Genomic DNA, 16,787 nt, shown 5'->3' with positions numbered 1-16,787 from the left:
TTCCTTTTTTTCATCAGAGACTTATACACATTCACGTTGCATATTGTGTCAATATGAAAACTGTTCGCTCGGGAACTTTCGTCATCGAAGAAGTTCCAGAATCCCCTGTTGGACCGAAAGAAAATTACCACTATGCAGTTATGTTGTGGTCTTTTAGATTAAAACACCCTGTAGTCTGATAAGTTGTCAACACTTCGAAGGATTTTACTAATTCCGCCTTCGGAGTATAAATAAAGATGGAGGTAATATGTCGGTCCGAAACGCTAATAAGCACCTACCAAAGTACACAGTGTCATAAGCCAGAAGATTACAACTCGAATGAGATTTTGGGGGTTCACTGAGGTGGCCGTGCGGTCTAAGGCATGAACTGTCTTCGCCCGCTCAAACACTGTGATCATGGGTTCGAATCCAACTAAATACACGGATGTATGTGTGTGTTTATTCTTTGTCCGTGTTGTTCTGTGTATAGGTAGCAGCCTTGCGACGGGTTGATCCCCCACACAAGGTGTCCTACCGTCTGTCTGTATGATTAAAAACTGAGAAGGCGGCCAATGTCCAACAAAGGGCTGTACAGCCATACATAGATAGAAAGTACTGGCTTCGATTACACAATATGAATTTTCATCACCTTGAGAACTCACTACCACTGTACACGTACTGCAACGCGTACCATTTCTGCTGCAATGAACAGGCGACGCTTAGGGTGAGCCTCCCCGCAGCTAGCCAATAGGCGCTACCTGCTCGGTTTGTGTTTATAGTCCACAGTTATGTCGGACAGTACGGAGCGGAGGCATAGCCAGCTGGTTGAGCGACTGAACCACCAAACACGGCTCAGTCGTGGCGGAAGTTAGGTCGTACCGTTGCGAGCTCCCTCTCTCGCTCTCTTTCTCTCCCTCTCTCTCTCCCACCACCGCTGCCGTTGCACACCACTGTGAAAACCTTGCCCAACGTCCACCAACAGTCGATACAACTCCAGTTGACCAGTTAACAATTACATCGCGTCTCACCATTGTTCTAGTTAACCGAGTGAATATCCTTGTGGTGCTTCAAACTCTGATTTTTGTCTCATTTTAAAAGCCCCCTACCTCTCGATCCAATATTGAGGGGGAAGAATTCTCATGTCCTGGAACTGATATCAATCCAACAAATTATTACACAAAAATACCAACGAGTTCTTCTGTGGTTACTGAAAAAGGATAAAAAAGAATTGTGTCGACGCTTCCAAAAAAAGTGTTGCCATGGAGATGGGAGAGGACTCCTGGGAACACCACGTGACCCCGCTCCTGATGAACTGTGGACAAGAGGACAATAATGTCGGAGGACATGAGGAATATCTTCAACACACTGAAGAGGTAAGCGCTGTTTCTCTCTGTAAACTCGTGAAGTAAGTGCGCATGGACCCTCCGTTCTTCATGTACATAAATTCAAGCGATTACGTGTAGTTATTTCGTTTGTATAACACAATATTGCAGAAAACTTTCCAATTTTCAACAAGGGACCGACGTGTTTCACTGTCACAGGCGTAATTTTATTGTAAGTACTGAGGCTATGTTTAATTGTTGTGTCACATTCGGAAGGAGATTTTTGGATTTTAACGCGGTCTCAATATTCCCGGTACTTCCGAACGTCGAACTGATAGGGTTCCATTTTTATCCTTACAGAGGCATTCAGTTCTGAAATGAGGAACTGTAGACCGGTTGAATGTCTAAATTTTTATTAATTTAAATTCACAAAAAAAACTTATTGTAGACGAAAGAAATACAGCAATTGAATGCCTGTTAAATATTTATAACAACTTTCAAACACGTAACCTTCCACGACATTTTGCTGTTTCTTAACTTTTCGTCCCTTCAAGCATTCGATTTACTCTCGTTCACATGAGGTCTAACTTTCTGTATTCATGATATTATTGGAATCTTGGAATGCAACAAACAAATTGTTCTGTTGTCCTACGTCTGTTTCTTCATGCCTCGTTCATATTATTTTCAGTTTCTGAATATTTACTACAAACATTACAATATTTTGACATAAATAAAAAATTATGAACTTCATATTCTGAGGGAATACATATATGTTTAAGATAATGCTTATATTCAATGCGAAATTGTGCTATAGAGCTGGGACGCAAGGAGTCATTATAGTACTGTAATTATTGATTATTAATCTTAATATTTTACTGCAATAATTGTTATTTGTTGGGCAATAATAGGCTCTACAGAACATAATAAATATTCACAAGAAAATATTATTTAGTATTTGGTAGAGTAATGGAGATTTCCTAGATAATCCTGCTCCGTATCTTGGTAAAGTAATGACTATTCTCCAGTGACTTTTTTTATTGCTAGTGGGTGGGACTAAGTCCCTTGTACTGCGGCCACTTCTGGCCTATTGTACCAGCCCCAGATGATAGGTGAGGGTGATTGTGGAGCAATTGGTGGAAAGAAGGTTGGCAAGGGAAACCGAAGTACTAGAAGAAAACCTGCCCCAGTGCCACTTTGTCCACCACAAATCCCACTTGACCAGACCCGGGAACGAACCCGGGCAGCCGCGATGGGAAGCCAGCCACTAACCGCTTGAGCTATGGCGCGGCCTCGTGCAATGTACTTACTACTATTCAGGCAATAATATGCATTTAAAAGAAAATCGTACGCAGCATCATGATGGTTATCCACAATAAAACGCTACTTAATATCCAATAGCAGTGATTGTTCTTTATTCAACCATTTCACTTAATCTCTTAGTTCAAAATTGGACAGTTGCAACACTAAATAATATAATAACTTTAAAAAGCGATGTACCATCACTAGAAAATCTTGCTTGTTTTCTTTTGCAGCAATGTACGATAATGTGCTATACAGCATATCCGACACGATGTCATGATAATGAAGCTGTAGGCGCTTATAAATTCGGATATTTGATATGAACAATATTTATTCTCATCAAAGATTTCTCCGTTCTTCATAAGCAGTTGCAAGAAGCCACCTGTCAGACTGGAGCCATATCTTTTCTTGAATATTTGTGAATTTTTCCGGATATATATGTATTAGTTGGTGGTTCTAAAGCTGCTACCATGGAAGCCGCGGTGGTGCAGTCGGTATAGCGACTGGCTACAGGCTGGACGACCAAAGAGTAGGAGTTCGAGTCCCGGTAATGGCAAGAACATTATATTCTTCGTGTTGTCCAGAAAGGTTCTGGGGCACACCCAGTCTCCTATCTGATGGGTATCGGGGGCTGTTTCCCCAGGGATAAAGCGGCAGGGGCGTGAAGGTGACCACTCTTCTTCAACAAGTGACAAGGCGAAGAAAACGTGGATCTATACATCCACTCCCCCATACGCCTTCATGGCGTAGTGCTTAATTAGTTATGCACAGGGATGATGTTACCTTTACCTTCTGATTTGCTACCATAAAAAGTAGGGGTTCCTAGTGTTACAATACATTTACCGTGGTTCAAGATTTTTACGCCAAAGTAAGTTCTAAGTCTTACTCAGTAGAGATCAATGTTTATAGAAATTACGGCGCGAAATACAGTTTCCACGAAAAACGCAAATGGTGCTATGCGCGAGTTTTCTCGTGCGAAATTTCTGATACTTTAATCCGAATATATTTTGTGCCTGAAATAAGCGAAAAAAACTGACCTTCTCTCGACAGTGACATTTACAAAATACGTACATTACCGTAAAAGGAAACGGCTCAAATAGAAACCAGTCAATTTCATCAAGAAATTATTTGCCAGTGAGCAGCTACTGCCCTCTGCTTAGTCTTCAGCGCCATTGTTTATGTTCTGGCTCCAGTTTCTTGTAGTGCGTCTATCATCTCTTTAGCGGTATTACTAAACATTTCAGTATATATTTTGCACAGCTTGAATGTTGTCGAAGTTCTTTTTGCTACTTTCAACCGATCACCAATTCTCCTTTTGTCACCATCCATCTGTTCACAGCGAAATTCAGCACACATATCTCCCTTCGCCCATAGCAGGTCTGCATTGTTGCTGCGCTGACTGACACGTTTTGGAAGGGACGCTTTCTCTGAAACGTGATGTTCTCTGGCAGGAACAATGCAACCGGCAGCACAATGGATCACAGCGACACACGCATGACCATTTGACTGCTACTGTATAATATTATTATATCGAGATTGACGCATTCAGCATTCAATAAACTGATACATTAATTTTCAAGCAGTTAATCTCACTGGCAGTATGAAATTAACGTGGTCTCCGGTTCACTGGACTATGTGATCGCAGGTTCGAATCTGTTCAAGAAAATGTACATATGTTTGTGTATCTTTTTCATCATTGAGAGTTGGCTTACCCGTCTACAGAATTATTCAGTTTGTAAGATTTCTTATGGACGAAACTTCCGTGCAGGTAACTGCCTGAGTAGTCAGGAAAACGATTTATAGGGCTGACTGAATGGAGAAGAATAGAACCTGAACTTCCCTTCTTATCGCGAAGAACTCAGCGACACTCCATCTTCTTTAGAAGCTGAAACTAATTTAGATATTCAAGAAATTCCATATTTTTAGGGAGTCCGAACGATTCTTCTTGCTCCACAAAACTCGTTTCTGTGGTCCATCCTGAGACTTACGTCTCCATATCTCATTTCCCTTATGTGAACATCCTAAAACATTCAGAAAAATAAGGCCTGCTTGCAATTTCTAAAACACTTCATCGATTAACATTATCAGTCCTCCTCTTGCCTCAACCGAGTCTCCTAGAATAGATACAGATGGGTTTTCTTCGGGGGTTAAAACGACAGGAGCGTAAAGCTGACAAATCGTCTCCATCTAGTGCCGAGATTAGATTAAGAATACTACAACTATATCTCCACTCCCCCATATATCTTCAAGACGTGGTGGATAATTACTTAATTAAGTAGGCCTACAGGGATAACTTGACCTGTGACTCTCCTGCCCTTGTATCTAAATAGCCTTTGCATCTCTGCTTCTAATCACTGTCCAACTGTGTGTTCTTCTTTGTGCGACAGGCCGCGTCTCAGTCTCGTATAAAAATGTAAGATCAATGAAAGAGTCTGGTTAGGAGATGAGAGACCAGAAATAATATGGGCCTATTAAAAACAGTAAAGCTAACCCTGTAACAGGCCATGAAGGCCCATAGGGCTGTGAGCTGTCTAAGCTCCCGCATTTTCTCTGGACAATCGGCTCACAGATGGCGGTAAGGTTATCAGCATCACGCGCTGGCCGTCTTTTACCCCCAGGGAAATTCCTGGTATTCATTTCTGTTACAGGCTGAGTTGACCCCAGGGCCATTATGCGGCTGGAAGGATTAGGTCAATTGAAAAAAAAAATCCACTTCATTGAGATTTGATCCCGCGACATTCCGGCTTGTAGCATAGTGTCTCAACCAACTACGCTACATATTGGCTTATATCATGTTTTACCCTGAATTCTGAAGCAGTTGTATTTCGGCTTCCTTAGTCTGGCTTTTACGCCTAAAGTTACATTTTGTGGGAAAATGCTCTTGGCTTGCCCAGCCGAGTTGATTATGTAGAACTGAATACGTTGATTCTAGTAAATGAATTACAAAGGGTTTGGAAACAAGAGGTCGTTGCCTACTTTAAGGCGCTGTCTCACGTGTCACTTGGAGAAGACTGAGGAGAATCTCGAAAATTACTTATCAAGATTCCTGGTCGAGATCCGAACCACTGAGTTTTCGAATACGAATTTGGGCACTGGACCGTAAATTTCGGTTAACGTAATGTTCCTGTTTGCTGCAAGAGAGCCCGATGATTTAAGACAGGATATGATTACGTTAGGAAATTGCAAGAAAATAAGAACATTTATCCCTGCTTATTGAAACAGCAGGGTACGGCTAATAGCACATAATGGCTGTGATCAGTCAGAATCAAGCAAATTGCAGCTTCTGAGCACTTTCCGAGAACATACAGGTCTGCCATTGCCAGTGAACGTGTGCTGAGCTATGCACGTGGAACTGTTACCCAGAATCACGTGCCCTGTTGATATCTGAGAACACAGAGAGAAGAAATGTACCTAGTTGATGATTATTATTATTTTAAGGGGTGTGACTCCGTATTGTTCGGTAGATGAGTACTGAGGTTTTCGAGGAATTTTCCGTCTCCATTTCCAAGCTCCTGAACTTTTGGATTTATCTACCAGACTACACGGCGTCATATCCCTGAAGACGGTAATCGTCATAGACACCACCGTGAGAACCCAAAATGCCTTATTGATACCTGACGAATGTATGGTTTTCCTTCAAGATGGAGAAAGTAATTATCTTCCAAGAATTTGTGCATGTTTACTGAACTACACGTCGTCACACCAAGAAGATAGTAGTTGGTACTCGCCGTAAGAATCTCTATGCCCTACTGATGTCTGATGCATTGGCAAGGCGCAACGTACTGAGAAGAAATATTGCGTTTTCAGTTCTTCATATCGGGGGTAAAATATGCCTGGTAAGGAATACCTCATATCCGTATGTAGAATACAGCATTTATTTTGTTACGAAATTTCAAGAAACAAAATTATGTATTATGTATCATTTCTTCAGCTTTTCGCAATTTAAAATTTATGATTACGTGTCTAATATTTTAATAAAATCTATCTACAGCTCTGCAGCCCTTTGCTGGACTTGGGCCGCTTTTTCAGTTTCTTAATTTTTTTCCTGGCGGTAGGACTCCTTGGGTAGGGAATCAAGCCATTGCAAGACCGCTACCTGCACACAGGACAACGCACACAGACATCCATGCCTCGAGTGGGATTCGAATCCACGATCCCTGTGTTCGAGAGAACGAAGACAGTTCATGTCTTAGACCGCGTGGCCACTGTGCTGAAATGAAAGGACTTTTAGGGAAACAAAAGGAACGTGTATTTAAGCAAGAACAAGGGAAAGGTCACTTGGAAGATTTACCCGAAGACTGGAAGGCAATAGTGAAATAGTGTGTTGAGTTGTGAGCAGCGCTGAACTACCCGTAGTTTAGGACAGCACATAGCAGCGCACTGCTCTAAATATGGAGAGGAACTTTTGGCTCCTAGAAGGGAAGAAATATCTTCACCGGTTGCAAGATTACCAACTGGACAAAGAGGATGCCGTAAGATACAAAGTTTTTGTAAATTTTGAAGCTATCACGACGAAAGAAAGCTCACGTCTTCTCGGGCCATCACTACGTCATATCTGATTTAAAAACAAACGTTTCGGAGAAGTGATTTATTTCCATCAGCAAGGTCAACTCTAAAGACGAAGACAGAGCAGGTGTTCAAGTCAAATTTGACGCATTTTCACAACCATGGAAAATTTTGGTACATAATTTTTTTTCATTTTTGAGGAATGTTCCATTCCTTTCCGGCCAAGTTGAAACATTTTTTTATATGGACACGTGTTTACTTTATGTGATGAGAACACGTGCAGATGTGCATTGTTAAAACACTAATAATTCTTCTTCCGTCTCTCTAATGTCATTGGTTTTGTTACAATGCACTTCTTCCGCTCGTCCTCACACGTGTTTCAGTGGGCTCTGAGAAATGCCTCACTCCATGCGAACTAGAGACAGGAGTGGAAATGCTTACTCCCTCAGTTTAGAGCACACGTGTTTCAGTGGGCTCTGAGAAATGCCTCACTCCATGCGAACTAGAGACAGGAGTGGAAATGCTTACTCCCTCAGTTTAGAGCACACGTGTTTCAGTGGGCTCTGAGAAATGCCTCACTCCATGCGAACTAGAGACAGGAGTGGAAATGCTTACTCCCTCAGTTTAGAGCACACGTGTTTCAGTGGGCTCTGAGAAATGCCTCACTCCATGCGAACTAGAGACAGGAGTGGAAATGCTTACTCCCTCAGTTTATAGCACACGTGTTTCAGTGGGCTCTGAGAAATGCCTCACTCCATGCGAACTAGAGACAGGAGTGGAAATGCTTTCTCCCTCAGTTTAGAGCACACGTGTTTTACAAGCACATTACTTGCGATTACTTGTATCTTAACATTCTTGTTGTTTATTTATTTCCGGTATGACACTAATCACAAGACTTGATAACACATAAAGAGTTATTTACAAAAAAACTGCCATTTCATTTAATAAAATACACACCACAATTAAACATGAAACATGAAATGAAATCTGCTACAGAGTTTTGCAAATAAAATTTGTGGACCGAAGATTCGTCCATTGTATACACGTTCTGTAAGGAAAGATAAGGAAAGTAAGGTGAAGGTAAACTTGTTGCTGTGCTTAACTAACTAAGCACTACTCTATGAAGGTGTATGGGGGAGTGGATGTATAGATCCACATTTTTCTCGACCTCGGCACTAGTTGGAGGTGAGTGGTCAGCTTGATGCCCAGGCCGCTTTACCCCCGGGGAAAGAGCCCACGGTACCCATTGGATAGGAGGTTGAGTGGGCCTCGGATTTGGTCTGGGAAAATTCTTGATTCTACTGGGACTCGAAAACGGACCCCTTTGTCGTCCAGCCAGTCGCTATACCGACTGAGCTAACCCGGCTCATATTTAGGAAAGAAATACAACATTTTAATATAAACCTGAAGATGTGGGATCATTTTGGAGAGATAACAGTAAATGAGAATTTTATGGGCTCATTAAAATTAATGATTAGGAAATGAGGTTTTGTGTGGAATAAGACCTCAGTAACTATTAAATTTTCGCGAAATACTCTATGCCACAGAGTCAGTTCTTCAGCTATGAAATTCCGCAATCTATTTTTGGAACATCTGATAAACTTTGGGTATCTTCATAGTCTCGCTGAAGACCATCTTCTGCAGTTCTTAAAGCCATTAGTGTCATGATGCCTAGTGATATAGATCTGCCCATACTTAGTAGACACTCCTGCCAACATCCCCAAAAGTCGTATATATCTTTACATGGGGGGTCGGATAATGACCATAGAAAACACTGACATGGAGCCCTTCCATTTCCAAGTATCACTATATTTTAAAGTAAAATTTTAGTTTAATGTTATCAAATACTCAGAAAAAGTGAAATCTTAGTAGCCTAAATGCCACATAGCCCTAACTAAGTGAAGTGTATCTGACGCAGAGTTGACCTATCCAAACACATAATTAGGCTTATTTCTAAGGAATCTGTTTTCATATGTAGCAGCGATGAAGAGATATTCTATCTCGTGCTGAATTCGGGAACCGATCTTGCGACCTGTTGCTTTCGAGAACTACTTCTCTGTGATATGAGCAGGTTCGTACGAATATAGCGATTATGGCGAGCATTTCCTTTGTTCATGAGAACGGAGACACGGCGAAAAATGACAAGGAAAGAAAAGAAACAGCAAGGGAGATAAAATTCGAGTATACATATGGTGCTGGACGGGAAGGATGATATTGTGGGTTCGTATCCCGCTCTCATTGCCACAGCATGTTGACGTTTCTCTGTGTTGTGCTGTCATGTGTAAGGTAGAGACACCTCGCCCAAATACAGGGATACTATAAATGATTCATTCGTTTTTAAAAAGCTATATTTTCCAAAGCATTATACATACAACTATGATTCATATACAAAAAGAACCGTAAACTCACCAAGTTTTCTTCACACTCTACAAACGTTCTATGTGTGCCCCTTGGGTCACACGACACACGTCCAGGCCGTAGTCGAGCTCGTTCCACACATTTTGTAGCATCATCCTGTCAATGGTCATCACTGCAGCATCGATGCGTTCCCTCAGCTCTACTAGTGCTCTTCGCAGTGGGGGTACGTAAACACGATCCTTAATATACCCCCAAAAGAAGAAGTCACAAGGCATTAGATCAGTTGATCTGGGGGACGGGCAAGTGAACAGAGCTACGTCATCCTCACCAACACGCCCAATCCAGCGATGCCGAAGTTCATTGTTTAGGTAGCGACGAACATTGCCGATACCACCGCAAAATGCTTTGTTTACATGGCGCTTCTTTTCGATACTCTCTTTTGAATGCGCGTTGCACTGCTGTAACAGACGAACATCTCGCATATTCCAACAAACAAAACTCTTTTCTTGTTCTGTCGCCATTTTGTAAAGGCACTGAATTCCTGCTGCCAACTGGCGTACAAAATATAAACGTGGTGAGCTTACGGTTCTTTTTGTATATGAATCATGTTTGTATATATAGTACTTTGGATAATATATCGTTTTAAAAACGAATGAATTATTTATAGTATCCCTGTACAATGAGTCCTACTCAATACCACTCCATGTTTCAGAATGAATTCTGAATCAATACAGACCAGACGGACTAATACCTGAAATCTGCATAAGACGTATTTGTTTATTATTGCTAGTGAGGTGGGACTAAGATTCCTTGTACTGCGGCCACTTCTGGCCTATTGTACCAGCCGCAGATGATAGGTGAGGGTGATTGTGGAGCAATTGGTGGAATGAAGATTGGCAGGGGAAACCGAAGTACTCAGAGAAAAGCTGCCCCAGCCCGGGCCGCCGCGGTGTGAAACCAGCGACTAACCGCTTGAGCTATGGCGCGGCCCTTGCATAAGACGTAAGCAGATTAACAATTTAAAGCCTAATGGTTACTATACGTGTATGCAACACAAACTTTAAATTCTGCCAACAGAGCGTGTTTACGTGCTCCGTACGGTTCTCACGATAAAAAGAGACAGTTTGCTTAAACAGCATTAACCGCTTTGCTTTCTTAGTGGAGACGTGAAGTGTTTCATGTGAGGTACGAACTGAATTCTTATATATTATTTAGAAGAAATTCACTCTTTAAAGGGTTAACCACTTACGTCATTAAAAATAAATCTCTTATAATCATAGTAATATACTCTTGGGATAAAGCGGCCGGGGCTTTAAGTTGACCATTCACTTCTATCTACCGAGTGGGATGGCAGAGCAGTAGCGCTCTAGGTTCGTATATGGGAGGTACTCAGTTCGAATCTCGGCCTGGACACTGGTCATCCTGACCTTTTTATGCCTTCTTCAGTCAGGCAATGGTCTGTTCCTCCCAAATCCTTCCTATTCATCGTTAATCTATCATTCTGCCTTTGATGAGGTACGGTGCACTTACTGACAGAATCGTAAAATAATCCACAAAGGCCTCCGTTTAGTTCCGAGATAATGAATTCGTGGATGTACACCCCCACTTAATAGAACTTTCTCTGACTGTCAGCTGTGTTAATTGGTTAAAAATTACAGAAGTACCAAGAAATATAACTGTCCTCAGCATCAGATGATCACAGGGGGACAGAAACGTCAGTCAATTTTAACCAATTTATAAAGCTGAGAGTCCGAGAAAATTTAGTAAACGTGACATGTACGTATGCCTCTAGGTAAATGGCGATATAGAACTTCAAATCATGCCACGGTTTCTGCCATTTTCTTTCCAACTGATTGTTCTCTAATGAACCAGTCATTCGATGCAATGCAGTCTGAGCCACAGACAGCATCGTTAAATAAACAATGAATAAATGAAGACGCCCATTTTTTTTCAAACAGCCTTTTCCCTTCAGGAATTCCGAATAAATTCTTTAATACCTCGAATTTCTCGCTTTTTGTATACGTGCTACATGCCTCTTTTAATTTCACCACTTCAACAATATTTGACATTTGTCGTGTTAATTTATGTATACCTGTGGGGCACGCGGTAGGGGCTACGCTACAAGCCGGAAGGTCGCGGGTTCAAATCCCGATGAGGTCATTGGAATTTTTTCAGTTGACCTAATCCTTCCAGCCGCACTAGGTCCTGGGGTTTACTCAGCCTCTAACAGAAATAAGTACCAGGAATTAATTAAATAATTTTCCTGGGGAGTAAAGCGCGGCCGGCACTTAAGGCTGACAACCTCACCGCCATCTTTGATCCGATTGTCTAGATAATGTGGGACCCTATGGACCTTCATGGCCTGGTACAGGGATAGCTTTACTTACTTCTTTATACCCTCTGCTGCGAGTATGCCACATTCCCCGGCACAATTCCTCACTGTTTCGTGTTGCCTTTCAGCTGAAATTAAGAAGTCTCGATGATTGAATGAAGTTCAGTTCTTTGTGTTCTGTTAATTAAACAAAATGGCGGAGTGTTTGTCTATATCTCTATGACTCTACAGCCCTTTGGAACTTGGCCTCTTTTTCAGGTTCTTAATCCTATACACAGTCCGCATGACTCCTTGGATGGGTGATCAGCCGATCGCAAGGCCGCTACAAACACATAGAATAACGCAAATATAGAATAAACTCGCACAAAAATCCATACGTCGAGTGGATTCGAACCCACTACCCAGTGTTCGAGAGGGCGAAGACTGTTCATACCTTAGACCGCGCCGCCACTGTGATTAGCGTGTGTGTTTCCGTTAACCAAGTCAGCTTACTTGAATCTAGAAGTGTTCCGATTAGCATACACGCTTGTCAGTTTTCCAAAATAGAGTGTCATGGAGAATTTAAAATATCAGACACAGATGCTTAATTATTTAAATATAGAACCTGACTATGGCCCTGGGGTCGACTAAGCCTCTAACATAAATGACTACCAGGAAGAGTCTTAGAATATGCTTGGGGGTAAAGGGCGGCCGGCCGGCGCGTAAGGCTGACAACCTTGCCGCCACCTACGCGTATGAGCCGATTGTCTAGAAAATGTGGCGACCTCAACATCTCACAAACCTATGGGTCTCCACGGCCTGTTACAGGGATAGCTTTATTTACTTTACCAGTGTGGCCACTTCAGTTCTCGCTCATGCATCGAGAAACACTGTTGCTTCTATTGCCGGCTAAGTAATTGACTGCTGAAGGGACATTTCGAGAAATCAGTTCATTTTGTTACAAAATGTATATTACATTCGCTGAAATAACGACTGCCATTAAGCTGAGAATCTTTTATTTTCTCGTTAAATAAATAAATACCTTAATACTGCAGCATGTAGATCCGTTGCTAGGCAACGACCGCGAAATTTGTAACCATACAACAGCCATTGCTAAATAATGGATCCACAAACAAGCTTCTTTCCACGGCAACAATTGCACTGCAAAAGAGAAACAGTGTTTTCTATGCTGTTAATGCCGAATTGTTATAAAGAAGGCTAGTTAGGTGTCCCTGGGGATATAAGTACCGGTACCTGACCCTTAAGGTTAGGGGAGTCTCGCAACAGACAATACAACATGGTCAGGAGTCCCGCGGGGCTCGGACTCTAGAACAACTGTGCTGGCGAGGACCAGCATCAATCGTAAACGACAGACTCGACACCAGCAAACCGGAAACTGTCGGGCAGTAATGAAATCTGGTCTTGGGCTGCAGACGGATGCTTGACGCCAAGACAGACTGACCGACTGACCGTCGGTAGTAACATAATGTTGACCTTGAATTTCACAAGGACTGTGACCGTAAGGCTTCAATTGAAGAAATACAACTAATCTTGAGCCATAAGAGGCTTGGCGCCAAGAGGACCAGGTTGGCCATAAACAGCCAGACATAAAATAACCCTCACTCTGACTGAGTTGGTTCGTTGCACTTGAGAGTCCGGAAAGAACAAAAATATAGCCATGAGTCCCAACGGGGTCCGAAAACAAGGACGACTCGACTGGCGAGGCGCCAGCAGAAAGCCAATGGACTGGACTGGAAGTCAGTTGAGAGTCGGCAGATATAGTAAAGAGATAGTTGTGAGTAGGCAGAAGGCCGGCAAAGAAGTGAGCAGAAGAGGATTTTGTTCGGACCCGTTGCCGGGAAACGACTAGTGAAAACAGTGATCTGTAGAGTGTGCAGATCCGTGAAACGGTTACAGTTATCTGTAGTTACGAGTTATAAGTGTTCAATAAATCCAATTACCAATCCAAACCCCATGTTAGTCACTAACACTTGACAATATATAGGACCTATTAACGAAATTGTTATCTTTACTGAATACACAATAGTTAATATGATTTAGAAATAAACATTTTGCATAGTAAGTTCATATTTAATTTATAGCCCGGAAATTTCTTTGAAATAAACCCCATAATATACAAGCCTGTACATAATGTTTACATATTTCAATGCGAGAGGGGTTGTAATCAGAGCAATGCCACTTCTGTAATGGCTATCTTATGTTCCGCCTGACTTGTTGAGCCGTGACAAACATTCTCGACACAAATGATTAATAAACTAATTAATGGGGTATCATAAAAGCAATTCCACCATTCAAGTTGCAAGTAATATGTCACAGAAGAGGTGCTTATACCTGGTCCGCCAATTTATCTATTATTGGCTGCGGTGATCAATCACATGTGCACAACATCTCTCTGTACAGGGGAACCACTGTAGAGACAGGCCACTAGCTTCCACGAGTATCACGTGTGCCCCGGATATAACGCGCACACCAATGCCGTCACAGTATTTCCCCGAATTTTGTGTCCCCAAACAATGTACAATGGGTACCTTATTGTTACGTGCATTAGTGACTATAGACGGGATTTGGGTAGATGAATAGATTTATTTGGCCACTTACAGGTCGGTACTACAAAGGTTTTCAACTTAGAAAACCAATCATAAATTCAGATATCATTTTGAAATGAGACAGGTTAAATGCATCGAGGCGTGTCTTGAGAACGCCCAGGTGGTTTCTCGACCCAGTTCTATGCATGCGAGTATGCGTATCTCTCATCAGAACAAAGAGTAAGGGTGAAATTAACCCGATTGTATATTTATTACAAAGATCGGAATCGGGAAACCTGTTCCTCTCTCCCTGTTGTTCATACTGAACAGAAAATGAGGTCTTCCATTAGCAACAAAAAGCTACAGTGGTGACATCTAGCCAGCGTGCCTGGAGAGTAATTACGAGTAACACTAGCAAGTGGTCATCGATTCAGTAGAGCTCTGATGACCAACATCGTTAGCTATCTGAGGTGTATGTGTGTATAATTAATACCATGATAAATTACTACCGCAAATGCTGGTTCGCATACATCCCCCTCCCCCCCCTTCCCGTCGCAGTTTAGAACGTGATCCCGAGCATCACTCCCCAAGTAGGCACAAACACGACTTGTGTCACGATGCGACAAATTCCAGTGCTGTGTTCTACGGGATTGGGGGGAGGGTGCCCAAAATATCGATCTGCGTGTGAGGGATGAGCGCAAACCGAACACCCCCGCCCCTCTCTGTACCGATATGACAAGCCCCACTTTTCAGCTTAGCCGCTATTCGCTCCGCCCTCAATCATGTTCAGAATATTCTTGAGAGGTGAAGAGACCAGCAACAGTGCTTAAACTGTCTTGTTTCAGACTTCCCTCTTCTGTTGTGCTGGCAGGCTGACGGACTCACTGACTGGCTGGAAGTCTGATGTACTGGTTGATTGGTTCCTTGGCTGACTGACTGGCTGGAAGTCTGATACTGGTTGATTGGTTCCTTGGCTGACTGACTGGCTGGAAGTCTGATACTGGTTGATTGGTTCCTTGGCTGACTGACTAGCTGGGAGTTTGACGTACTGGTTGATTGATTCCTTGGCTGACTGACTGACTGGAAGTCTGACGTACAGGTTGATAAGTTGGCTGCTCGTTTGACTGGAAGTTTGAAGTACTAGCTGATAGGATGACTGGAAAGGTTGACGTACTGGTTGATAAGCTGGCTGGTCGTTTGACTGGAAGTTTGAAGTACTAGCTGATAGGATGACTGGAAAGGTTGACGTACTGGTTGATAAGCTGGCTGGTCGTTTGACTGGAAGTTTGAAGTACTAGCTGATAGGATGACTGGAAAGGTTGACGTACTGGTTGATAAGCTGGCTGGTCGCGTGACTGGAAGTTTGAAGTACTGGCTGATAGGATGACTGGAAAGGTTGACGTACTGGTTGATAAGCTGGCTGGTCGCGTGACTGGAAGTTTGAAGTACTGGCTGATAGGATGACTGGAAAGGTTGACGTACTGGTTGATAGAATGGCTGGTCGATTGGCTGGAAGTCTGACATACTGGTTGATAAGTGAAATGGCCGACTAGCTGGAATGTAGACGGATTAGCTGGAGGACTTTGACAGGCTGGTAGATAGGCTGATATGACTGACTTGTAATCAGATTGGTAGATGGTCTTATTTGAATGCCTAGCGCCTAGCTGGTAGTCTGGCTGGTAGATAGGTTGTCTTGCACATGTGATTAGTCAGTTGGTTGACTGGCTGGTTAGCTGGCCAATAAGCCAATGCTCGAAGCAAAGTAGTTTTCCCTGTACCTTCTGATTCAACACTTACTTTCTTCACAACGGACGTCATTTTGCATCTATTTACGTTGAACTTCGTCCACTCTCTGAATTATATTTAATAATCTTGACGTTTTGGTAGCAGGCCTTACTACGTCTGTAATTAAACTAACAATCGAAAACCGGAACAATTTAGCCAGTAATGTGACAAGAATACGGGCTGCATGCCAGGGAATTCTTTCTCCGACTGTGCTGGAAAATGTTCTTTGCCATAAAGCCTAGCTTAGTGGTTCTAAGCCCTTTAAACAAGATGCCCCCTTTCAGTTATGATAAATCCTCTTCCTTTGTACATCATGTGCCTACGTTCTACAACAAAATCGCAATTTTGTGCACAATTAGGATGAAAATATTACTATTCTTTTATTGCTAGTGGGGTGGGACTAAGTCCCTTGTACTGCGGCCACTTCTGGCCTATTGTACCAGCCCCAGATGATAGGTGAGGGTGACTGTGGAGCAATTGGTGGAATGAAGATTGGCAGGGGAAACCGAAGTACTCGGAGAAAACCTGCCCCAGCGCCACTTTGTCCACCACAAATCCCACTTGACCAGACCGGGTATCGAACCCAGGCCGCCGCGGTGGGAAGCCAGCGACTAACCCCTTGAGCTATGGCGCGGCCAAATGATAAGATAGAAAATTATATAAAACATGGCCCTGTCCGGG

The 16,787-nt window shown here is 42.6% G+C and overlaps 1 protein-coding gene across 1 annotated transcript in view; it reads left to right on the top strand.

The window, feature by feature from the left end:
* Positions 1–887: 887 nt before the first annotated feature.
* Positions 888–16,787, top strand: part of LOC111870072 (homeobox protein araucan) — a 218,762-nt gene continuing 202,862 nt past the window's right edge. The window contains exon 1 of the mRNA XM_023862050.2: positions 888–1,352. Within this exon, the coding sequence (XP_023717818.1) occupies positions 1,239–1,352 (114 nt within the window). The 5' untranslated portion in view covers positions 888–1,238. The remainder of the gene's footprint in view (positions 1,353–16,787) is intronic.

This window comes from Cryptotermes secundus, unplaced genomic scaffold (assembly GCF_002891405.2).
Source record: "Cryptotermes secundus unplaced genomic scaffold, Csec_1.0 scaffold355, whole genome shotgun sequence".
Lineage (NCBI taxonomy): Eukaryota > Metazoa > Arthropoda > Insecta > Blattodea > Kalotermitidae > Cryptotermes > Cryptotermes secundus.
This window is presented reverse-complemented; position numbering and strand designations above follow the sequence as displayed.